Source organism: Mustela putorius, unplaced genomic scaffold (genome assembly GCF_011764305.1).
Source record: "Mustela putorius furo isolate JIRA1106 unplaced genomic scaffold, ASM1176430v1.1 tig00000585_pilon_pilon_pilon, whole genome shotgun sequence".
NCBI lineage: Eukaryota > Metazoa > Chordata > Mammalia > Carnivora > Mustelidae > Mustela > Mustela putorius.
The window spans coordinates 10,139,966-10,164,844 of record NW_025421424.1 but is presented as its reverse complement, the minus strand read 5'-3'; the positions used below and the strand labels follow the sequence as shown (position 1 = coordinate 10,164,844).

At 35.4% G+C, this 24,879-nt stretch overlaps 2 protein-coding genes across 3 annotated transcripts in view; one reads left to right on the top strand and one right to left on the bottom strand.

The window, feature by feature from the left end:
* CD53 (CD53 molecule) overlaps nucleotides 1–10,021 on the top strand; it is a 53,771-nt gene extending 43,750 nt beyond the window's left edge. Inside the window, exon 8 of the mRNA XM_045081924.1 lies at nucleotides 9,910–10,021. Within this exon, the coding sequence (XP_044937859.1) occupies nucleotides 9,910–9,924 (15 nt within the window). The 3' untranslated portion in view covers nucleotides 9,925–10,021. The remainder of the gene's footprint in view (nucleotides 1–9,909) is intronic.
* On the bottom strand, nucleotides 5,595–22,099 carry LRIF1 (ligand dependent nuclear receptor interacting factor 1). Of its 2 annotated transcripts, XM_004769753.3 has the most exons (4): nucleotides 21,584–22,099; nucleotides 9,035–10,544; nucleotides 7,571–7,843; nucleotides 5,595–6,578 (listed from the first exon to the last, which is right to left on the bottom strand). In XM_004769753.3, the coding sequence occupies exons 1-4, from the start codon at nucleotides 21,649–21,651 to the stop codon at nucleotides 6,141–6,143; spliced, it is 2,289 nt and encodes a 762-aa protein (XP_004769810.1). In that variant the 5' UTR covers nucleotides 21,652–22,099; the 3' UTR covers nucleotides 5,595–6,140. The 2 variants fall into 2 exon arrangements, with proteins under 2 accessions (XP_004769810.1, XP_004769812.1); XM_004769755.3 differs by lacking the exon at nucleotides 9,035–10,544 and having other exon boundaries at nucleotides 21,584–22,095.
* Nucleotides 22,100–24,879: the final 2,780 nt, after the last annotated feature.

Here is a 24,879-nt window from a genome sequence, read left to right as displayed (position 1 = left end):
AACCAAGATTTGGTGTTAGGTGTGCTCATGGTTCTGGAGTGTCACTGCTTCTAGGCCATCCCAATGAACAAAGTTAGAAAGTATATGAGTGTATGTATGTATGTATAACCCACACATACACCCGTATGTATATTTATCTGCCTGAATATATATTTAAAAACCTGAGTTTATACTAATGCCTCTTATTCTAATCCAATACCACAGGGTTTATTTTAGCCTTCCTCCTTTCCTCGTAGTATCTTCCAACAGTGAAAGTGGTCTCTCATTATCTACAATATATATGTACTTATTTGTTCAGTTCTAGTATACAAGTAAAGGTAGTGTCGGGATTGCAAACCCATACTCCTATGGGAAACACTTTTACCAAGTAGATTACAGCATTTAAGCTTTTGGCCTTTCCAGTGCCTGGTGAAGCTACTGCTTCCTAAGTCACTTAGGTTAGCTTTCTTTCCCATCCCTTTGTGTTCACGCTATTCTCTTGTAAAATACCCTTTCATTTGTTAGTATTTGCATTCCCTTTTAGGTTCCCTATTTTCTTTTTGGTTTTAATCATTTGATTAAAACCACACTCCGTATCAGTTATATTCTTCTTTTTTTTTCTTACAGCTACTTAGTACTCCATGGTGTAGATATACTATGATTTTTTCAAATGATTAAATGATTATATTTGATTAAATGATTAAAATTTAATCATTTTTATTTGGGATTATGTAAAGGGTATGCAAAAACCCTTCTATGATTCTAAGAGTAAGAGCTATATACACAAAGATATTATTGTACTTCATCCTTGTTAACCCAGTCCCCTTCTCTTCTTTCTCTTCCCCTTATTTCGTTTTTGGTTTATCTTTAATTTCTTTTGTACAAATGAACAGATATCTATTATTTTCTTCTCTTTTTTCCTTATATGAGAGGTGATTGCTATATATATTCTTTGGTACTTTTTTTTTTTTTTTCATTTTACAGCATGTCTTAGAAAACACTCCGTATCAGTTATATTCTTCTTTTTTTTTCTTACAGCTACTTAGTACTCCATGGTGTAGATATACTATGATTTTTTCAACCCTTTCCTATGAATGGGCATTTGGGCTCCCTCCTATACTTGGGAATTAAAAAAACAATGCTGTAATTAAAAACTCGTGCATATTTTCATATTGTTGGAGGCATATCTTCAAGGTGAATTCTTAGAATTGCTGGCTGCATTGGTCAAAACAATACATAGGAAAATTTTGTTTGACATTGCCAAATTTCTCTTCAGAATTGTACAATCTGTAGTCCCATCAGCAATATATGAACATGTCTATTTCCTCACAGCATTGCCAACAGAATGTGTTGCCATTTTCTTAAAATTTTTCCAGTCTCACCAATGAGAAATGGTTTGAATGGTTTTAATTTGCATTTGTCCAATTTTGAGTGAATGTGAGAATTTTTTTTATATGTTTCAGTTTGTTTTAAAATCTTTTATGGTGAGTTGTCTGTTCGTGTATTTTTCCCATTTTTCTATTGGGTTTTTAGTGCCTTCCCCCTCCTTACAGCAAAATCACTCAGCTATCGTCCTAAGTATAGGTTGTAGGAGGATACTTTTGGAAACAGGGAGAAGGTTATTTCAATAATCCAGATGAATTAAAGGAAGGTAGTCAGAGTAGAGGTGGTGAGCAATGGTCACACTGCAGGTATCATGGGAATGTAAATCAGAAAATTTTCCCAACAGACACCCTGTAGGTTATGAGCAAAAGAGAGATCAAGGTGGTTTCTCGTTTCTGCTTGAAAGAATGAAAGCCTAGATTTGTCATTAACTTAGAGAAAATCTTGGTTGAGGCAAATTTGGGGTGTGGATGATAATCACAAGCTGGGTCTGAATCATGTCAAACTTGACATGCCAATCAAATTTCTAAGTGGTAATGTCAAGAAGATGATTCGATATATAGCGCTGAAGTTCAAAGGGAATAGTAGTATGCAGAAGCACTGATGTGTAAGAACTAGATGAGGTCAACACAAGTACAGATGTAAAATAAAAGACATACACACACTGAGCCATTTAAGAAATCATGAAGGTAAGGAACCAGCCAAAGAGACAGAAGGAGCAGCCAATAAGGAAGCAGGAAAACAAGAATATGGTGCTTTGGATGCCGAGTGAAAAACACATTTCACTGACAGACTGATAAAAATTGTCAAACGCTACCAACAGGTCAAGTAAGATAGAGCCTAAGAATTGACATTAGATACAGCAAATTTTTGACGTTGTTGGAGACCTTAAGTTTTAGTGGTATGGTACAGTAAAGGATTCAAGCATTTCATTTCAGCATAATGGAATATGATATCAGAAGAAATGTAGGTGCTTGTTGATTTCATGATCAACAAAACCTTAATATAAAGAAGCAGAAAAATCAAAGGAGAAAGTAGGCTAAAACATGTAAGAAAATGAAATGGAAGATGAATGCAATATATCAGGGTGATTTTAGAATTTATTTTATTTAACAAACACTGATATATTGTTTACTATGTGTCAGACACTATTCAAGGATTTGTAAATACAATTCATTTAACATTCACTTCTTCCAATCCTCAAAGTTCATGATTGTCCTTTTCCCAACCTTTAAATTTTATCCTCTGTTTATACAATCTCCTTAAGTGATGTTATTCAGACCTATGACTTCAAATATCTATTTACTAAAAGCCTTTAATTATATATCTCCAACCTACAGAAGCTGGAAAAAGAACAACAAATGAAGTCTAAAGCCAGAAGAAATATAGAGCAGAAATAAATGATATAGAAAAACAAACAAAATACCACAAAAACAAAAACAACAGAACACATTGGTGAAAACCAGGAGATGGTTCTTTAAAAAAAAAAATAAGTGAAATTGATAAGCCTCTAGCCAGATTTATCAAAAAGAAAAGAGAAAGGACCCAAATAAAAATCACAAGTGATGAAGAGAAATAACTAACATGACAGAAATAAACAAGAAATTATGAGAATATTATGAAAAACTGTATGTCAATAAATTGGACAACCTGGAAGAAATGGACAAATTCCAATAAACATATAAACTATGAAAACTGAAATGGGAATAGAAAACATCAACAGACCTATAACCAGCAAAGAAACTGAATCAGTAATCAAAAATCTCCCAAAACGCTCAAGTCCAGGGCCAGACGGCTTGTTTCAAAGGAGATCTCTATCAAACATTTAGGGAAGAGTTACTACCTATTCTTCTCAAACTATTCCAAAAAATAAGAAGGGAAAAATTCCAAATTTATTCTATGAGACCAACATCACCCTGAAACCAAAACCCGATAAATACACAACAATGACAAAGAGTATGCGACAATATCCTTGATGAATATGGATGTAAAAATTCTCTATAAAAATACTAGCTAACAGAATCCAACAGTACATTAAAAAAATCATTCTCTGTAATAAAGTGGGATTTGTTCCTGGTTTGCAAGGATGGTTCAATATTCACAAATCAATCAATGTGATATACCACATTAATTAAAAAAGGATACAAATGTATGATCATTTCAGTAGATGTAGAAAAGCATTTCATAAAGTACAACATTCACACATAATAAAAGCCATCAATAAAGCAGGTTTAGAGAGAACATACCTCAACATAATAAAGGCCATATACAAAAAACCCACAGCTAATACCATCCTCAATGGGGAAAAACTGAGCTTTTCCTCTATGCTCAGGAACAAGACAGAGATGTCCACTCTAACCACCGTTATTTAATGCAGTACTGGAAGTCCTAGCCACAGCAATCAGACAAGAAGAAATAAAAGGCCTCCAAATTGTCAAGAAGTCAAACTTTCACTATTTGCAAATAACATGATACCTTATATATAAAACCCTAAAGACTTCACCAGAAAATTACTAGAACTGATATACAAATTCAGTGAAGTCACAGGATATGATTAACATACAGAAATGTGCTACAATTCTATACACCAATAATTAAGCAAAAGAAAGAGAAATTAAGGAATCAACCCCATTTACAGCTACACCAAAAACCGTAAGATATCTGTGAATAAACCTAATAAAAGAGGTAATTACGTGTCTCCATGTCCCAACATTAATATTTCAAAGTGTGATGATGAAGATTCAATTTTTAATACTTCAGTTTGCTGTATTTTTAAGTTTTTTACAATGCACATGTACTGCTTGTTTAATAAAACACTTTAAAATTCTTGGGGTGCCTGGGTGGCTCAGTGGGTTAAAGCCTCTGGCTTTAGCTCAGGTCATGATTCCAGGGTCCTAGGATCGAGCCCCACATCAGGCTCTCTGCTCAGCAGGGAGCCTGCTTCCCTTCCTCTCTCTCTGCCTGCCTCTCTGCCTACTTGCGATCTCTGTCTGTCAAATAAATAAGTAAAATCTTTAAAAACAAAACATTTAAAAATTCTTCAAAGGAGGCACTGATTCGTGAAATTGTATTTCCCCAGATAGATAAATTAAGATAACTACTATATCTAGCAACACAGAAGTCACTGGTATCCTTGACAAGATCCATTTTGGTGGAGGAGGGTAAGAAATACCCATGTATAGTTTGGCAGTGCAAAACGTTAAACAGAGTTAGGGTATGACCCAGTAATTATAGTCTTAGGTATATACTCCTTTGTCCACATAAAAACTTATACAAAAATATTCACAGCAACGTAAGAACCTAGAAGCCAAAACTGTAAACAACCCAAATGTCCATAAACCAATGAATGGAAAACAAAGTGTGATATATTCATATAATGGAATATTGTTCAGCAAATTTTAAAAGAATTAAGTACCAATACATGCCACAGCACTGATGAGCCTTGAAAACATTAAGCTAAGTGAAAGAAGCCAATCACATAAGAAAACATCCTGAATAATTCCTACCATGCTTAAAAATTTCCTCAAGTCCCTAGAGACATAAACTATATTAGTGGTTGCCTACAGTTGAGGGGGTGGAGGATCTGGAGAGTGAATGCTAATGGGTATGAGGTTCTTTGAGGAATGATGAGAATGTCCTAAAATTAGGTCATGTTAATGGTTGCACAATTTTGTGACTATAATAAAAACCACTGAATTGTACACTTTTAAGAGGTGAATTTATGGTAAATGAATTATCTCAATAAAACTGGTATAAGAAAAAAAGGCAGAAGAATTTAGTCAATCAGTTTGCATTTTTCTCAGTATGTATAACTTTTATGTGACCTTACTTCTGGAGATCTTTTTTTTGGGGGGGGGTAAACTTTTCTTTCTTCCCATTAATCCCTATCCCCATACAACTCCTGAACTCTCCAAATCAAACATAATCAGACAGAAAAATGTTTGCCTCCATTAAGAAAAAGTATACTTTACAATTTTTAAAAAGTATTAAGTGAGGCCATTGTTCAGATTTACTTTTCACATAGTTACATATGTACATAATCCAAAAAAAAAAAGAGGAGGAGGAGAAGAGGAAGAAGAGGATGGAGAAGAAGAAAAAGCATTTACCTAGGAATAATAACTTATTACTTTAAGCAAACATTACACTATATAGCCTGGATTCTAAATCCCATTTTGAATTATATAAAACTACTTTGTAAAAGCCACAAAACAAGTGTCCCTCACTCAGAAATGTTTGAATTTTTAAATAATATTGTTATAATACATTTTTTTTCATGAAATAAAATAGATTTACAACAATGGTATCATTTTATGAATACAGTCTGAGTACATATATAAACCCATTGGCAAGGCTAAGTTAGTACTGGTATCCTCCCTTGGACTGTGTAATTTCAGTAGTATACAATAAATTCTCTACTGTTGGAATAACACCTGTACAGTTCAGCTAAAGATGTAGACAATTAAAAACAAAAACAAAAAACCTTGCACAAATATTCAAACTTTGGGAATTCTAATTAATAGAAAAATAGAAAAATTTTCCTTCCCCCCAAAAAAGTATCTAGGCAAAGATTCAGATACCGCATGTAGATTATTCACAAGAGGCATGTGTGAATCAACTTTTTTTGTAGTCTTTAAATAAAATTTAATCATTAACTGATGAAAAAACAAGTTTCATATTTAAAGACACTTTCAGAATGCATCTATAATTAACTTAATGCAAAAGTATATGAAAAAAATCACAGCTATTTCACTGCAGTCTTTAAGTATAGCAATATTTTATTATTTTTGTTGCATCTTCTTACGCATTTCTTCAAGAGCTGCTTCTTTCTCTCTCAGAACCTGTTTAAGTCTTCTTATTTTTTCATCTCGAATGGTTTCTTCTAACTCTGGTGGCGTCATGGGGAAAATATCTTCAGTGTAATTTTTATTAAAGGAATGACTCTGTTCAAAAGCTGCATTTGAACTCAATGTGCCTTTTTCCTGGTTCGCAGGGGTATAATGTTCAACCTCAGTTCTCTTTTCTTCTCTGGTTTTGTTGCGGCTTGTGAGAATGTTATGGCATGATACATCTGAAGTTGGTAAAATACCGCTGATGAGTTGGGAATTGGTGACGTTAGTTCCTCCATTTGCAGCTGTGTTATACACGCTCTCAGTTTTTCTCTTCTTTGTATGATCCATCTTCTTAACGGTTTTTGCTTTTCTTTTCTTATCAAAACCCTGTTGTTATGTTGAGTAAGATTCCAAAGAAAAACAAATTATTGCCATATAGACAGTGTGCTCTCAAATTTAACAGGATCTGCAGGTAACAGATACTAAAACTAAACTCAACAAAATATACTGACAACTACAGCAAAAAATTGTTTACCACTGTACAGTACTAAAATGAACAGCAGTGTCCTACTGATATTCACAGAGAAGAAACTGCTTAATTCACATTTTCCTACTTAAGTATTAGATGTATCAATTTATCACCAAACTATAACAGCCATTTGTAAAGTACTTGAGAAAAAGAATTGACTTAATTTTTTGTTTCCTTTTCCACAGTAAGCACATATTGAAGATTTTCATTGGCAAAGGTTCACTGGTCTCTGATCTAAAGTTGAGGTATTAAACAGTATAATGATATACTTCTAAGAGTAATAGGTAAAGTAGAGTAGAGTAATAGGCCAAATTATACAGATGTTTCTTTTCACCATTATTGACCAAGTAGAGTTCTTAAAATGTTTGTATTAAGGGTAATACTGCAATGAACAGCTACATGCTTATATTTTCCCTACATTTGGATTACTTATAAATTTTTTTTATTAAGTTCTATTAGCCAACATATAGTACAGCATTAATTTTTGATGTAGTGTTCAATTATTCATTAGTTGTGTTTAATATCCAGTGCTTACTGGATCATGTTGGATTATTTATTTTACATTGGGTCTTCAAAGTAAGATAACTAGATTAAAAAGTTATGGGAATTTTCTTATAATTTTTTGATGAAAAAATAAATAGGTGAATAGAAACAATACAACATCTTTAACTGGAGATGTATTTTTACCTTTGTATATATGGTTCTCTTTAACACTGACTTCATATAATATATACACATATGCAAATTTGGTAACTATCATGTATATCAATGTACAGACTAAAAAAACAAATTAAGAAAATACATTCATGAACCTATGGAGTAACTACAAAGGACATCAAAAATCTATTACCTGTTTTTTCTTTTCTTCCTTCACTATCAATTCAGTCTCTTTGTAAGTATCACTCTTCACCAAACTGCTAAAGGAATCAAAACCTTCTCCAGAGGCCAAATGATCAGGAATACGAGTAAGGCATACTCTCAAATCTTTAGTGAGACCAAATATCTTTTTAAATTCTGCATCACTCTTCAGATATGATGCCTTACTGCTTCCTCCTTGGGAATGGTTCTTGTCATTTCTTTCTTGAGTAACTTTTTTGAATGTTGATGCCATCTCATTCTGAATCTGGAATCAGGAAAACAAAACACACAAACAATACTGCTAATTACTTAAGCTATTTTATCAGACTAGCAGCTAAATGTTCATCTCATCTTACTTAAAACATCATGCTCTAAAGTCCTAAATGGGGTTTACATTACCCTTATCTTACCACCCTCACTTGAAAAAATGAATTTAACTGAGTACAAACTTAAACTGTCCCTTTAAAATTTCTCATTTATTTTGCTTTCTTGTACTAGAAAGGTTAACAGACAGTTGATTCTCAAACTGAAATAAGAATACAAACTAATGACAAGTTAAAAATAATCTATAAAACATTAGTTGGAAATTATAGTCTTCTGGAAAAGTCTTATGCCTTTAATCAATCTTATACTTCAGAATTTACCTCCTTACATATCTAGAATTCAATGAATTCTATACTGAAGGGGAGAAACACTGGCAATATTAAGTAGATCACTCCATAAGGAAAGAGTGAGCACAAATACTTAGCACAGACACATACCTTAAGTACAACAGAAAGGTAACTATGTGGATATGTTGAATAATTGAAGAGTCAGAGAGGGCTTTAAAAAAAAAAAAAACAAAAAACAACAAGGGAAACTTGTCTACTAACAACAACAACAACAAAAAGATGTTGATAAATCCTATTTCCGCAAATGACCAAACAGTACTGATCAGCCCCATTCTGCTCCTTCTACCATCTACCTAAAAAAACTGCCAGACATCTACCCACCATCACAGACAAAAAACCCAGCTCTCCTAGATGCATAGTATTGATCTTTTCATACACTAACATTAATCTAGTAGATATATGTACATATATGTATATATATATATATGTGTACAAATGTATATATATACACACACAGAATTTTACCAAGCTTTGATGTCACATTATCTCTTCTAAACTTTGTTGCTGAGTTTTTTGTTTGTTTGATTTTGTCTTAAAGATTTGGCATGCCAAATGATTTAAGAGAAAGGTACTGCTTGTACTCTATTATGCTCCTCAAACATTTCTTTCAGATGAAAGCTTTGACTTAATTAAGCATTCATGTGTGTATGGTATTTGTGTGTGATGGGAGTGGAGGATGGGAAAGGAGGGGGGAAGAGGTATCACAGGTAACTAACTTGAGAATTAAGAAAGAAAAATTTTCTATATAGATAGAAAAAAAGAACACCCTGACATGGGAAAATTACCTTTGGTTCTTGGTCTCTGAAAACACACTGTTGTGAAGTAAGAGTTGTTGCATCAACAGAGGAACTTATTTTCTCTATGCTTTGGATGATATTTCCTTTTCTGGGGGCATTTTGTACTGTACTAAATCCATCTGGAAAGTGTGGCTTTGTGAATAAAGTCTTACTCTGTTTTAAGTAGTTAATGGATTGATTCATATTATGTGGGTTTGGGGTAGAAAGAGATGGTTTCTCCACTTTTTTATTCTTCTCTGCCCTTAGATTGATCATGGAAGCAGGCTGAGTATTTGAAAGTGATTTTGTCTCCATCTGGCAAGATTTACTTTTAGCCAAAACAATATTTACAACCTCTCTGGATATTTCTGTGATTGGACTTGAACTCACTATTTGTGATGTATCTTTTCTTGGTGGAATATCAGGAGAAATAGAATTCTGTTGGTCAATTTGTGATGGCAAAACATCTGTCCCCTTTTTAGCCAATAGATAGACTTTCCCATTAAACATAACCAAGGCATTATCTTTAATAGGCATACTTTTGGATTGTGTCCCACTAGGACTGAGAGTACTTAGTGATGGCATATTTATAGTATTATCTCCCAAATTTTTCCTATCTACAAAAGTTTTTAAAATCTTTGAAGCCACATTATTTGAAGACTTAACAGGAACAAGAGATGGACTGCAAGGCTGTAGATTTTCTTGAAAAATCCATTTCACAGGAGCAGCTTGAGAATGCTGACCACCTTTTAACTGTGTCTCTTTAGCAACATTCATTGGAATTTGTGTGGTATTTAGTATCACTGGCTTTGCTATTTCTGTAACAGGTTTTGGGTAAATGTTTTGAAAGTTCTTGGTAACTACATTTTTCACTGTATTTACAGGAGATACGTAAATAACAGTTGGTATTTGGGAGGCCTCAACTGTTCCTGAGGTACTTGTGGTTGCAGTTGCAAGTATCTTTTGCTGAACTGAAGGAGGCAATGAAGACGCTGGTACAGATTTCACTTCAGCATGGGCAGGAATCTGTAAATGATGCCCAGAAGGCAAAACTGGAGACTTCACAGTCATTGGAAGACTCTGAGTATTTACTAAAATATAAGGTGAATCATTTTGTGTTGAGGAAGGAGAAACAGCAAATGTTTGCATGGTGAGTCCATCAATTTTCACACCATGACTCTGAACTTTAGAAACTGATGAGGTAAAATTTTCAGTTCCCACAGAAGTAACTCTAACTTTTTCTGCTGTATCTACTGTTCTTGTAAGAAAATAGTTTGAAGAACTGGCTGGCTGAAAAATGGGCAATTGAACTGATGCACTTGTGGAAGAGCTGGAAATCTGAGTCTGAAAAGTAACTTGAACTGGGCTTCCTGTATTCCCTTTCAAAGCATCAGACATGACTGAAGATTGAACTAGCGGTATAAGATTTCCAGAAGAATTAGGAATTGGAAGTAATTGCAGAAGATTTTTTCCATCGGAGCCAATCGTCTGAACTACTTGGTACATGCAGCCTGAAACACTTAAAAGAACATTGAGTAAATCAATACAACATACTAGACGGTATATACATTTTATTTAAAAACAGATATTTGCAAATATTATTTTAAAAAGATAAAAATTTATAAAATATGGTAAAAGTATATAATTTGTCACTTTGAGTTTTCAAAGTGAAATACTGCAAAACAAAGATTTTGAAGCAGGAGAGATAAAGGTATGATCAGCTTCGATTTAGAATTGCTCGTATGGTTAGGTAATGGGGAAATTAGACTTTTCTAAGGTTTTACCCTGTATAAAATTATGTCTATTACAATATTTTCCTCTTAAACTAGTAGTATTCTCCCTTCTTTTTTTTAACTTGTATTATTTCCTTCTGTCCTCCTTTCCAATCTGTTGTGCTCTTCCCATTGACAATGACTCACAAGTCCTACTGTCAGCCATCCTTCTTTTGCTTAAGGAATCTCTTACGGTATGATACCTTAGTGTACCACATTTTCGGAGACTAAATGGAGTAACTCATGTAGGAATCATTTTCTTCCTTGACTTATTGTTTTAGCACATTTGAAGTTTGGTGCTAAATAGCCCTTGGTATGGAAATTATTCATATTAGTTCCCACTGCCTGTCAAGCCATATAAATAACAGCAATGCCATTTCAGTTGTGGTTTTCAATGAACGTGGAACACAGTGGATTTTTTTTTTAACTAGCCTATTTTGATTCTGATACTTATGTATCTTAGTACAGACTGACTTTTAAAAATCCAAAATATACCAATCTCTATTTTATAAGCAATTATTTGCAGATTTCTTCAATACAGATACCTCAAGTTATTTATGCTTAAAACCACTTCAGTTCCTGGAAAATACTCAGTTCTTATGGGACTCAGAGTAATCACATGTGCTCTCTACCTAGCTACTCCTCTCCTCTCCCACCCATATAACTCAAGTGTCAGCATTAATAATACTTCCCAAGAGATGCATTCTCTAACCACTTTAACTATCTTTGCCCATCTTTCATAATTAGTGTATAATACTACACCTGTTAGTTTCATGGTACACATCACAAGTTGTCAATATATACTAATCTATTTGTTCACCTGCATATAGACTGTCTCTCATGCTAAATCCTAGCAACAGAAATGCCGAGTTCATGTCCTACCAACAGTATGACCTTATATGACTAAGACCAAATGAAAACAAGTAATAATTAGAATTCTCAATGATGTAAAGGTGTGTTTTACTGCCCATATTAGAAAAATCAAAGCCAAAAACTCTATGCATTCTAGGAAGCCCTGGAACTCAGTTTTACTTTTCTGTAACCCAAAATAATACAATTAAACCTACTTTCGTTACCTCCCCACTCCCCAAAAAACAGAGAAAAGGCCTGAACTTATTCAACTTTAATTTATTCAACAAAAATTTACTTGAGTGTCTGTTACGGGTCAGGCACCTGGCTCAATTATGGGAAAAGGGTTAGTAACCTACAGCCTTCAGCCAAATTTTGCCCCCTACCTGTTTTTGTGCAGCCCATAAGCTAAGAATGTTTTTTCTATTAGAAATGGTTTTTAGGGACGCCTAGGTGGCTCAGTTGGTTGGATGACTGCCTTCGGCTCAGGTCATGATCCCAGAATTCCGGGATCGAGTCCTGCATCGGGCTCCCAGCTCCATGGGGTGTCTACTTCTCCCTCTGACCTTCTCCTTGCTCATGCTCTCTCTCACTGTCTCTCTCTCAATAAATAAATAAAATCTTTAAAAAAAAGAAAAAAAAAGAAATGATTTTTAAAAGTGACAAGAGCCGTATTTTGTTATCTGTCAAATTATGGGATTCAAATATCAGCATCCATAAGTAAAGTTTTATTAGTACACAGTCACACTCATCTTTAATGTACTATATATGGTTGCTCTCATGCTACAATAACACAGTTGAGTAGTTACACCAGAATTGATCATATGGCCCACAAAGCCTGAAATATTTACTATCTGGCTCTTTACAGAAAATATTTGCTTGTCTCCAAGCTAGTTCGACCCACAATCCCCAAAAGAACTTAAACTGTTGGCTATATGGACAGATAAACAGGCAATTATCATTAGGTGAGATAAATGATACACTATATTTGGATGAGAACAAAAATGCTTGCCCCCCCCCTTTTTTAAAGATTTTATTTACCTATTTGACAGAGAGAGACACAATGAGAGAGGGAACATAAACAGGGGGAGTGGGAGAGGGAGAAGCAGGCTTCCTGCTGAGAAGGGAGCCTGATGCGGGCTCAATCCTGGGACTCAAGGATCATGACCCAAGTGGAAGGCAGATGCTTAATGACTCAGCCACCTAGGCGCCCCTGCTTGCTCCTTTTCTTAAAAGCTTCCTAGACAGGACATTCTCCTACTTCCATAATAGTTCCTTGGTCTTCCTTGTCAACTCAACTCATCCTACCTGAATCAACTTTCAAATGCTGAAATTCACCAAAGCTGAGACTGAATTCTCTTCCTACTCTTAAGCTTTTCTCAATTATTTCTTTAATGTGCATGACTTCAATAAGTCTCCATTTGTACAGCAACAATTAAAGGATTTGCATCTTAGCTCTTTGGAGATTCAGACTTACACATCCAACTACCCTAATGACATTTCCATTCAGAATTTCAAATGCACCTAAAACTCAACATGGACTTTACCAGTGTTTTTTTTTTTTTTTCCTTCCCCTATGATAAGTGGCATATCATAAATCAGAACAAGGAATTTCCTGCTTTCTAATCATCTACACTTAATCTATCACAAAATCCTGTTGGTATTATCTCCTAAATTTCCCTTAATCTTTTCAATTCTTTCCAAACTATCTTTCTCCATTCTATTCAAGCAAACATCACTGCTGGCTTGCACTACTGTAGTAGCTTCATAACTGGACTCTTCTTCAGCCACAGATCCTTCCCTGCTTAAAACAGTTCAGCAGGTTCCCATTTTCTTTGAGCAGGAGAACAAAAACCAAGAGATTTTGATGCAATGGAAGCCAAAGGAAGAGAGTTTTGAGAAAATGGGCAAGTCTATTTAAAAGTTCTAACAAGCCAAGTAGGATGCAGATTAAAATGTAAACTTGCATGGAAAAAAAAGTTTGGGGGCACCTGAGTGGCTTAGTCGTTAGGCATCTGCCTTTGGCTCAGGTCATGATCCTGGGGTCTTAGGATCTAGTCCTGAGTCTGGCTCCCTGCTTGGAGGAAAGCCTGCTTCTCTCCCACCTGCTCCCCCTGCTTGTGTTCCTTCTCTCACTGTCTCCCTCTTTCTTTGTCAAATAAATAAATAAAATCTTAAAAAAAAAAAAAAAAGTTTGGTGGAGGACAAAAGTTGCACAGGAATTAACATGAAAAACGGATATTAAGATAGAAGGTACAGACAACTTTTATGACCTTTGACTGTCAAAGGGAAGATAAAGACTGGCAAGTAGATGGAGGCTAAATGGGGTCAAGAAGGGATCTGTTTTCTCTTTTTTAAGGTTAAATGAATCAAGATTTAGAGGATAAAGAGGGCTAATTAAGTGTAAGGTGTGATAAGGAGAGCAAAAACAGAAATTTGAGGAGAATCAAAAAGATCTGAAACAGTCTAAGATAGCTAAGGATATAGGCAGATTATGAATTTATAGTGAGACCAGTCTGTGCTTTTGTGAGATCTTCCTTGTCTCATCGGGTTTAAGCAAAGTATAAGCAAATCCCTGAGTTCATCCAGGGTTGGAGCGGCTTCAGAAGAATGGGGCAAAAAAGTCAAAGTCAAAGAGGAACAAAATAATTTAGGATATTGGTAAAAATTATTAAAATGAGGACATATAGAATCTAAACAGAAGGAGAAGAAAATGAGAACACAAAAGGAAAAAGTAGAAGGCAAAAGTAGAGAATGAAGGGATTACTGGACTGGAGGCCAGATAAAGTTAAGGAAAAAAAAAAAACACAGAGTGTGGTACTTTAAAAAGTAAGCTAGAAATAAAGCAACTGGTGTTGAGAAAAGAGAATGCCTGAATCAAGAATTTCATAGATGCAGCAATTGAATCTTACAACAAGAACTACAGAAGTGGATGGATGGCGACAGAATGGAGAATAAGATCACCAAAGAAAAAGAACTTTATACTGAAAGACTAGATGACTAACAGATTATCCATATAATTGCTAAAGTCACACAGGATTAGAGAGATGATTGTGACCTGTGTTCAAATTCAGTGACAGGAAGTTGGTAGATGATGTTCATGAACCACAATTAAGACCATCTACCAACTTCTGGTTACTGATATGCCAAAAAGTTCACTAGAAAGTCATTCTCTTTTGCAGTCTATTTTCTTTCCCATTATTCTACTACATCTCATTCTCAAAGATTATCAATTTATGTTCTCACAGTTAAATCTGTCTTTATCCTCATTGTCTAGGTGCCCCCTAGTGAAACTGACATTTCTAGCTAATTACACACTGTGGACCTTTACCTAACATGAATTCCACTGTGCACAATTTGCTTGTTTTTCTTAATGTTTCCTTTCTTATTCACTTTCTGCATTTTAAGTATCCAACTATGACTATTCCCCAAAGCACAACTCTTGACCCATTTCTCCTCAAGACATTCTTCCTTACATAAAACCAAATGCTTCAACTATTGCATCAACTGCTTCAACTATTGCCTTTGCAATAGTGACTCCCATAGTTATATCCTTTATTCCTATTCCCTAATATTGACCTCAGTTCCTTATCTGTGTTGTCTTACCAAACATTTTCACTTTTAATACTATGACTTTTTTTTAAAACCATGACTTTCAAGTTCAAATTACTCTCTACTGTTAACTAGTACTCTAATCCTACCACCCAGTTATCCAGTCATAGGTTAGCACTACTATTTCCCAAGTCACTTAGGTTTTAAATCACCTAGTCGTCTCTGACTTACCTTTATCACCCTTTTGACCTTTGATTCACCCTAAACATCTTGTATAGATGCTTACAAAGTGTAAACATTCAATAAATGCATAGTGAATGAATCACTGAGTTTGTAAAGTTTTTTTTTTTTTTTATAGCTTTTACTCATTCTTCTCTTTCACCACTGCCACTCCTACTATCTAGATCAGACCTGCATTACCTTGTGTCCAGTCCTCACTATCTCACCCCTGTATTTTGCTTCACTTTTAAACTAGTTTTAAGTTTTTAATCTCTGGAAGATTAAAGCATTATTTTCATCCTGCTACCTCCTTTCTCAACATTCCAATGATTCATCACTGCCAATTCAGCTTGACTTGAAAAATTGTCTAAAATCTAGATCCAACCAATCTCTACAACAGTACCATCTATAACTTCTCAACTTAAAAATCTCTGGTCCTCCCAGGAAGGGAGGATTATTCTTGATTATCCTAAGTATATTATTTACTCCAAGTATACTTCAGGTTATTTTCTTTCTTTCTTCAACAATCTAAAACATAGCTATAAACTGAGGACCAACTCCATCTTCTCCACGAATATTTCCAAGTCCGTCAAACTCACATTGATTTCTTCCAACTTAAAATGCCTAAAGTAGGGCGCCTGGGTGGCTCAGTGGGTTAAGCCGCTGCCTTCAGCTCAGGTCATGATCTCAGGGTCCTGGGATCAAGGCCCGCGTCAGGCTCTCTGCTCAGCAGGGAGCCTGCTTCCTCCTCTCTCTCTGCTTGTGATTTCTCTCTGTCAAATAAATAAATAAAATCTTTTAAAAAAAAAATGCCTAAAGTACTCCCACTGATGCCACTAATGCTAGGAGTTATATAATGCCTTCTATATAGTGTCTTCTAAAAAGTAAGTAAAATTTTGTTTTTCTTACAGAGACTATATCATTTACTTTGTAATGATTCCCCCAATACCAAGTATAGTAGGCCCTCAAAAAACTTATATAAAAAATGGAGCTCTTTCAAATTTCTACTTTAACTGAACTATCTCAATACCTTTTCTTTAGTCTCCTTTTGTTTATTTACACACTTTTGTCAATGAATCTGTCGATAATATCTGGCTCACAGACTAGAAGCTTCAACACAGCAGAACTTTTATAATGTTTTTATAATTATTTGCATATGGGAATGTACATTTTTAATTGGTATGGTTTTTAAACAAAGGACACAGGCTTCTGATACCTCACTCACATACTTCATTATATGGCCTATATGTTTCTGCTTTACAGAAAACATTTATATTGCACAAACTATTTTCAAGTCTCATCATTCATTTTTCCTCTCTCTTCCCTTTCCCCTCCCCCCCCCAAAAAACGAAGGAAAATACAACTTCTATGTCAGTGTATCAATACAGATTCACATAATCTACAAGAGACCATAAATTCCTTAAAGGTAAATTATCCAATTCATTATCCAATTCACATCCTCTCCACCTAAAAGAGCAACTGGCACATTGTAAAAATGTTAGCTGAATTATCTCCTGCTACAAGTCATCATTAAAAACAAAACAAAACAAAACAAAACCACAGCACCATGATTTCCTAGCAGAAAATGGAATAAGTTCTAAAAATTCAACTGGAGTGTAGAATGCTAAGCAAAAAATAATAAATCAGGGTGAAATTCATACTTCTTCAATTAGTATACTTTTTTTTTCAGATCTAGAAAAGACATTCCATTTAAACTATAACTAATTCAAAAAGAGAAAAAAAACACCTATAACTAAAACCTCATAAAGATTCTCCTTCTTAATAATCATATTCTGCTAGCTAATGTTAGAACTAAAATTAGAATCAGATTCTGCACCCCATGTTCTGGTGTGGTTATTTAAAAATTTAGAAAAATCATCAATGTGCTAGTTACTTTAGATCAGTTGGTGTTTGAACTGAGAACTATACTGCAAACACAGTCAAGTTTAAGACTTTAAAAAAACTGAAAAGAATACATTAGAAAGTTCACAGGATTCTAATCTTGGCTCTTCCGATTGTTAATTAATTGGAGTAAATTTGCTTAACTTCTTTGAATCTGTTTCTTCATTTGCAAAATGGGGACAGTAAGGCTTGCAATGAGAAGTAAATGAAATAACTGGCTGGAATTATGATAAAGGTCCAATATATGCTAGTTATCATATTCCATTAAAATATGTAATTGGTGTCCAAAAATAAGTAAATGAATCAGGTAGTTTTTTGACAATGTAAGAACTTGAATAAAAAGGTATGAGAACTCTTAATAAAAAGTATATTAAACATACTTACATAACTTGACATTTTAAATTATTCTAATATTGACATAAAACATTCACATATAAGAAATGGAATGATAAAAATTTTGCAGGCTTATGAACATTTTGCAGATATTTTTGCGAAATATATTTTTTCAACTGCTAGCAGACATTTTTTTCCATCTATGATTTAACATTATGTACACACACAATATACATAATGTAATAACATACAACAATATATACTACATAATATTATATACATAACAGATCCATTATTGTAAATAGTTGTCATTAACTCTAATTCTGATAAACGTATCAGCAATGTGGATATTGCCATTATGATTTTTATAGCTGGAGATTCAGTAATATTAAATAAGTTATTCAAAATTACATGCTTTCTTTAACAATCCCATCCACTTTTTTGAATATGCTTTAGTATAAGCCAAACATAACAGGATCCAAAATATTCGACTGATTAAAGTGAGAGATTAATGAGAAACAGATTTCAGTTAGCCCATCAGGTATATGTATCAATGTCTCTTTCTTACACACCAAAACAGTAAAGATAATATAACACACTTTACAAAGGAAATGCACAATAAACTGATAATGAAACATCAAGTTTCTGACCAAACCAAGCCCACTGCTGGGGACACTAACTTTAGCTCCCCATCTAACAACAAAGGATTAAATGCAGATAGAAGCCAGTTGCCAGTCACTTCCTGATTCTCATTATTCTGACATGTATCATCACAGGCTTTTATTATAATACCTCTGAGCTGATGACTTACATCTCTGTTTTCAGCTCTGACCCTGCCTGAGTTTCAAATTCAAATACCTCTTCGATTATTTTTTTGGGGTGTGTTCACCTCATCTCAATTAATTTACCAATACTTATCCAGATAATTGGCATTATAATTGATCCCCTTTTCCTCATGCCAATTCACTGACAAAATCTGCCCATTTTCCCTTCTGTATTTCTTTGAATCCAACCTTACTCTACATCAGCTAGTTCAGGCCCTCAAAATCTCTGAAATCTGAAAGGACAACTTAAATAGAATCTTTATATGCCTGATCCATCACTCCCAAATCCACACTACCATCAGTTATCTATAATGCACACAGGAACATGACCACCTTTTCTTAAAATCCTCTGAATGACCTCAGGTAGATTTAAGTCTAATCTTCCCAGCAGAGCATAGCAAACGAAGAGCTATCTATTTATCCTGCTTGTAGTACAGAATCAAACAAAAATACTGATTCCTGGTAATAAGTCATACTGGTGCTTTATTTACCAGTTCCCTCCATTTGGATGCAGCCTGCATTCATCTTTAATTGGATAGCTGACACTTACATTCCCAAACTCAGGTGCTCCATAAACCTTTCCTACAATTTCCTTTCTCTATGCTCTCACAGCATCCTATGCACAACACTATTTTAAAAGTGTATTACATCACCTCCCCCTAGACTCTAAGGTTTTTCGTGCATGGTTCATATTCTCTTCTTTAGTCAGTCTCTCCACTTAGCAAAGTCTATCATGTAGGCACTCAGTGAATGTTTTTCAACCAAATGTTTGAACTATACTATAATGGTAAACTAGGACATAAACCTCGATTGCTAGAATTCCAAAGCTTACCTTCTTTCCACTAAACCATTCTAACTCCTGCTTTGCTCTTTGCAGATAAAGCATCAATCTAGATAAACTGAATGCCTTCTATCACAAATATCTTACAGATTTTTCCTTTGTTCTAAAGACTTTTATACTTTATGCCCTGATGAATTAGATATACATTAAATAAACATTCTGAAAACCAATAATGAAAAACTTATAAAGCAAGCAGCAGTAACTCAAGAAAAATCCAAGCATCTATAGAAAATAAATCATACTCATTTTAAGTTTATGAAGATGATTTAGTACCATTAAAATTATCAGGAAAATAAGGAAACCAAGCTTCCAACAGCTGATATTAATCAAATGATTTTTAAGTTATAGTTGTACATCATGCCAATTGTTACTTACAAAACAGAATAGAATCAAATATGCAAGCAATAACGAAAATAAGAGTCAAATAATTTCAGAAAAGCATCTGGTAATGTTCCAAAAATGTGATGTCAAACCTTAGTGGTCTGAAGAAATAAATGCATTTGAAGATGATGAAAACAGTGCATAAACCAATGAGTTAATGAACTTCCAATGACTTGTGAATGTAATCAAAATACAACTGTTTGTAATTAAAAAAAAAAAAGTCAAATACAGATAGCCAAAGGCTTAGAAACTAAATAAAAGAGTTAAAATACACAATAAACAAAAACGTTAAATTCTTATCCTTATTTCTAATACTGAAAAACAATGCAATCCTAAGACAAATTGTGTTAAGTTACGGCAAGTCAAATGTCATCAAATATCCAGATACCAAAACAAATGAGAAAAAATGAACAGTTATTAGGAAGTAATTGTACTTTTTTGTCATCCATACAGAGTACTATCTCTGCCTCTCCCCCAGCTTCCACCAAAAGGAAACCAACAAACGTTATCCGTATACACAAGCTGGCTCTTTTTACAACATGTAATGCAACGGTTCTTTCTTGGCAGTTCTTCATATTGTTTTGGCTCATCGCATTTAGTGAGTTCTTCTTAAAATATTGTGCGTGCTTTTTCAGTCGTTATTACAATTCCGTTTTGCCTCTACTTGTAATTAAACCTATTTCCTGGGCTAAAATTTGTACAGAAATAAAGTTGTATTCTCCTAATAATAATACATAACATATAAGTATTGCTTTTCTTTTTTCCTACACTATTTCACATATACTCATTCTTTTGATCCTTAAAATATCTCTAGGCACTCTTATTTACTGGAAAGGAGACTGGAGAGAACGCACTTCGCCTCAGGAACAGTAAATGTCAAAGCTAGGGTTAAATTTAGGTAGACTGATGTTCTTCAAACATAAATCCTCTTCCATGAATTTTACATTCCAATTTCCATGTTTTCTTCACATTTTCCTTCTGCAGAGACTCATTAAGTTTTTTCTCACCAATTACACATCCACTGACCATGGAGTCTACAACTTAAAATACTTGATCTTCTCTAACAGTTTTGTTCCCGTTTAATTCATCTTGACTAACATAACCTTAAAAAAAAAAAAGAAAGAAAGAAAGAAAGAAAGAAACTACTGAGTGATTAAAAAAAAAATTGTAAATGTGCAACTAAGTCTTTTAAAGAAATACCGATCTCCCTATGTCAGAGTTCCTGTATAGAGACATCCAATTAGAGACGGCATTCTCATTACACCTGCTTCAAACACGCTGTTCCAAAGGATGGATTTCACATGAGAATTACTCTACTTTTCTTCCTTTGCATATAAAAACTATTTGAAATTTTTTAAAAATCCATTCCAGCTCTGTATCAATTTTTCAGTTTCTGAATTCATGTACTTATCATCTGCACAAATTTTTCCTTCCCTTTTCACTAACTCTTAAATAATTGCTATTTCCACGGAAGGTCCAGCGCCACCTGGGCTGCACTTGCTATTATTCCGTGCTGGGCGCGGCGTGTTTTTCTGCGAGTGCGCGAGAATCTTCCAGAAAGTTTTAGTCACACAGGAGCGTCGGCCATGTTGGTCTTCCTCTCCCGTGGAGATCTACTCCTTCGCCTATGAAACTTGAGACGCTGGAATCCTGCGGAACCGCGGCCGAGGCTGCCCGCGTCAGGGTCTGAAGAGGCTTTACGCTTCCAAGCGAGGCGCGCTCTGAGGGCTCTGAGTAGCCCAAGGGACGAGCCCGGCAGTCGCCCCCACTGCGGGGTCACGCTCCTCTGACTCTCAGGGCGTCCGGAAACGACGGCCGACTCGGCACCCTGCTAAGAGGCGGGCGAGGGGCAGTGTGTCGAGGGAGATTCGAAACCGGTACTTACCACTGCGAGGCGTTGCCTGACTTTTCCTCTGCGGGTTTCAGGAAGACCCTCTGTAGGTTATTGGACATTTTAGAGGGGTGGGAGGGGCCAGCACATCCAGGAAAGTGGGCAATGGGGGGCCGAGGTCCTCCAAAGGGAGAGAACCTGAGCGAGATTAGGTTGGGCTGGAGGTGTCCCGGAGCAACTCAGGTTCGATGCTGAAAGGAGGGCGACGGCAGGGTCTAGGGAGGGCGTATCCCTAGCCTTCGGAAAGACGCGACGCAGCCACCACAAACCGGAAGAATCCAAGCGGGTGACGACGCCGCTCGGGCCCTAGCCTCTGAGAGGAGCGGCCCGAGTCTCCGCCCCGGCGAGCCTACGACATCGCTTCAGAGCCATCCGGAGACAACACGGAAGGCGTGGCTTTAATGGCGCCGCCCCTAGGGGTGCCGGGTCAGTGGAGAAGACCGTGCGGGACAGGCCCGGCCGACCCCGCCCACCGCAGTAGCCAGCCGGGCAAAGCTCAGACTGGCTTCCGGGTTCGTCACGTCCGGTTGCCAAGGTGACTGGCTCGCTGAAGCACCGCCCTTATGATGGGATCCAATCGCAAGTGGCGTTTGCCCTCTCTTCTTCCGGATCAAATAACGAATCACAAAAGAATATTCTAAAGATTTCTACGCAAAATAAAATGTTTCCGGGGTCATTCGTAAATTTTCAGCCTTCTGTGTTAGCCGGTAGTGTAAGTTTTCCTTTCCCGCCAGTGCTTTAAAAGGGGTCGGAAGGCTCTTTTGGACTCTGTGCACTGGTGATGTGTGAACCTTTTAGACGCCTGCGTGTAGCCAGCGCTGTATTTCTTGCAGCTTTATAGGGTTTCTCGTTTAGTTTAGTTTAGTTTTGTTTGTTTGTTTGTTTTTTAACTTTTTCTTGAAGCTTTGGCTCTAGTTTTAACCTTTCCTCCACCCCACGCTCATCTCATTCCTCGGTCAAAATTACTACTCATGGCCATATAGTTAATTCGTTAATTCTTCAAAAGTTTATTCTCCACATAGTTGTTGTTGTTGTTTGGGTTTTTTGTTTGTTTGTTTGTTTTTGTTTTTGTTTTTGTTTTCCACCTTCATTTGGATTTCCAGAGAAATCCTTTCCGGAAATCTCTTGATTCCTGTTGTTGAATCACTTAGCTGAGAAACGTTTAGGTCTCTGGGTTAAAGGGTGGACATTCTAGTTCAGCTGGGACTAGAAGGAAGTTGTGGGAGAAGTAGTTTAGAATATGGTTTTATCAGGTATAGAAAATAAAAATGTAAACTGGCTCAAACGGACTGTTCAAATTTAGAAGGCTGGCATAAGGTGGCCGAATCAAAGCTTTACGTTTATCTTTCTAAAATGCTGTTTACTCATTCACCTAACTTCTTAATGAGTTAATAGTTATTAAAGTTAATAGTTATTAATGTCCTGGTACCTTAACAGAAAGCAATACTTTTTAATTGTTGTTCATCTTTGTTGAAGGTTAGTTTCAGCGATACACAATCCTGTATGTGAAACTGGCATTTATCTTTCAGTCGAATATTGCCCATACTAAAGAAGGAGCAGGGTGGTGACCCTTTTATACTGTCTTCATTTTGGTCATTCTCTGATCTGTGAAAGCAAATTACTTGAATAATTTGCCCATTCATAGTTCTTCCATGTTTTTATTATTTATTTCTTACCTTTCGCATTCTCAGTTTTCCTGTCCATCACCTCTTCCTATAAATGAAACTCATTGTCACAGATTGATTTCCTTGGGAAGCAGACTTTTTCAATGCCTTTTTGCTGTGAAGGGAATTTATTAGGTATCAATATTTGGGGAAGGGAGTGAGGGGACGTGAAACTGGGAAGAGGGAGAAGCTAAGTTGTGATGCCCAGTTTCAACAAGGTATCCCACATAGACCTCTAACGTGATGTACTTTCAAAGTTTTCCCAGTAGGAATGCAGGCTTTGCAAGGTGTATGACCTTAGGCAAGGAGGATCTCTTTAGCCAAAGCAATTACTCAAGGAGGTTGACAGCTGAGACATGTCTGCTGGCAGCACTCCCAGCAACTGGTGGAATAAGACTTTATTCCTCAAGGGAGGTCCTAGAGCTACATCACGGCATCCACAGTACTCATTAAATCTCTCATTCAACTGTTCAAATTAATGCTGTTTGTCTCACATTTATTCAGATCTGTATTCAGCAGCACTTAATTATTCCTTCACTCTTTATCCATTTGGGAATGTACTTTCTCGGTTTTCATCCTACTTTTTTGTCTTCTCCTCGGTCTTTTTTGGAGGTTTATCCCTCCCTTCTCAGCCATTAAATGAGTTTCTTAAATATTTATCATTGATCCTTTTATGTTTTTTGAACTGTCATGTCTCCTCAGATGTTTTCAGGCATGCCCATCGCTTTAATTACCACGTCTACTCATTGCAATACTAACTAAATACTTATGTAATTCTATGCCAAATGCTATTCAAGTATTTTACGAATATTAACTCTTACTCAACAACTAGTAAAAATTACTACAGTTAAAGAAACTGATGCACAGAGAATAACATAACAGAATAAAGGGATGAGAGTAAGAACAAAAAGAAATTAGAGCATCTTGAAATATATATTTTGATAATAACAGATAGTGACAAATTTAAAGAACAACTGACAGAAATGAGTAGATTCATAAGTCAATACATGTAGAGGATGATTTTACACACATCTCTGAGAAATTAATAGTTGAAGCAGACAAAGAACTGGCATAGATAACAAATTCTAAACAATAAACCCAGTCAATCCAGTAGATACATAAATAACTCCATTCATTAGATAATTTACCATTTTCTTAATTAATTTGTTACTTAAGTAACCCATAACCCCAAGATCAAGATTCATATGTTCTTCTGATTGAGCCAGTAAGACACCTAGTTTACCATTATTTTTAAGCATATGTAGAATATGTATGAAAATAAGCTATATAATGGTAATGGTAATAAAGGAAACCCTGATAGTTTCAAAGAACCAATACTATACAGACTATGTTTTCTGGCTGCAAATTGATTAAATTAGAAGTTCAGATAATAAAGAATATCTTTGAGACATTTAGGAACTAAATAAGCTATTGCTAAATTACCTTTGAATTAAAGAAGAAATAATGGAAATTAAGTGACTTAAATACATTTGTCATAAAATAAGATTAAAGCAAATGAATTAAGCATTCAATTTAAAACATATTATAAAATATGGAGGACCTTAGGAGAAGGAAAGGGAAAGTAAATTGGGAGACATTGGAGGGGGAGATGAAGCATGAGAGACT